At 55.9% G+C, this 978-nt stretch overlaps 1 protein-coding gene across 1 annotated transcript in view; it reads right to left on the bottom strand.

The window, feature by feature from the left end:
• The window catches only part of LOC112612115 (pregnancy-specific beta-1-glycoprotein 3-like), a 74161-nt gene extending 73858 nt beyond the window's left edge, over positions 1 to 303 (bottom strand). Inside the window, exon 1 of the mRNA XM_025366239.1 lies at positions 60 to 303. Coding sequence (XP_025222024.1) covers positions 60 to 123 — 64 coding nt within the window. The 5' untranslated portion in view covers positions 124 to 303. The remainder of the gene's footprint in view (positions 1 to 59) is intronic.
• Positions 304 to 978: the final 675 nt, after the last annotated feature.

Below are 978 nucleotides of genomic sequence, written 5' to 3'. Positions count from 1 at the left end.
ACCCCATCCAATAATTCTGCTTCCTCCTCCTGTCCTCTCCCAGGAAGTTCTCTCCTCACCTGTGAGCAGGAGATCCTTCCAGGTGATGTGCAGTGTGTAGGGAGGGGATGAGAGGGGCCCCATGGCTTGTGCCGCCTGCGTGTTCTCCTCTGTGGAGATGAGCCTGGGATCCAGAAACTTTCTGGGCACGGCTGTCAGCTGTGCTGTCCTTCCTCCTTCTGTGCTGAGCCTCTTCCCGCGGCAGGAGCACTTCTCAGGCTCATGGGCGGGGTCTGTGCCCAGGGCACCTCTCTGTCCCCGCCCCTCTCAGTCCTGCCTCCTTGTCCCTCCTTCTCTTTTACCTTTTGTCTGTGTGTCAGGTCCCTAGGAATTGTGGAGGCCTCCGCCTTTTTCAGCAGTGATTCCATCACCAAACCTCGGCAGACACTATGTGCAGAAACACAAACACACACACAAAAGAGACGCACATAGACACACACAGTCACACACATACCCTGTAGGTTGGGCAAGCACAGTTCTGGACCTCAGCCTCCTGCTGTCCCCATGGCTCTGGGTCAGGGTGCACTTTCTCGACCTTTGTCCTCTTTCATCCCCATATGGCTCTTCCCTTCAGTGCAGGAGGCTGGAGCTGCACCAGATCCCTGTCACACGGACACCCCATTGTACTGTGGGTGAGCTGTGTGTTGCCTGGTGACAGGGACCCTTCCTTTCTCTAATTGTGTCTAGCTTGGCCGCAGCTTCCAAAGATGGACATTCAGAACCTGGGTGTCTCAGAGGAAAGTGTTCTTCCTGGAGGTGTGCAGGGTGAATCTCTCATGCCTCTTGGGGGGAGAGGCCTGTGCTGGTTGCTCAGTGGGGGCTGTGAGTCCCATAGTCAAAGGGACAGTTCTCAGTCACTCTATTGCTCCCTGGGGACTGGTGGCTGAGCTGGGGCTCAGAGTTTCTCCTTTCTTCCTGACCATCTTTGGTGTCCTCTCT

Source organism: Theropithecus gelada, chromosome 19 (genome assembly GCF_003255815.1).
Source record: "Theropithecus gelada isolate Dixy chromosome 19, Tgel_1.0, whole genome shotgun sequence".
Classification (NCBI taxonomy): Eukaryota; Metazoa; Chordata; class Mammalia; order Primates; family Cercopithecidae; genus Theropithecus; species Theropithecus gelada.
This window is presented reverse-complemented; position numbering and strand designations above follow the sequence as displayed.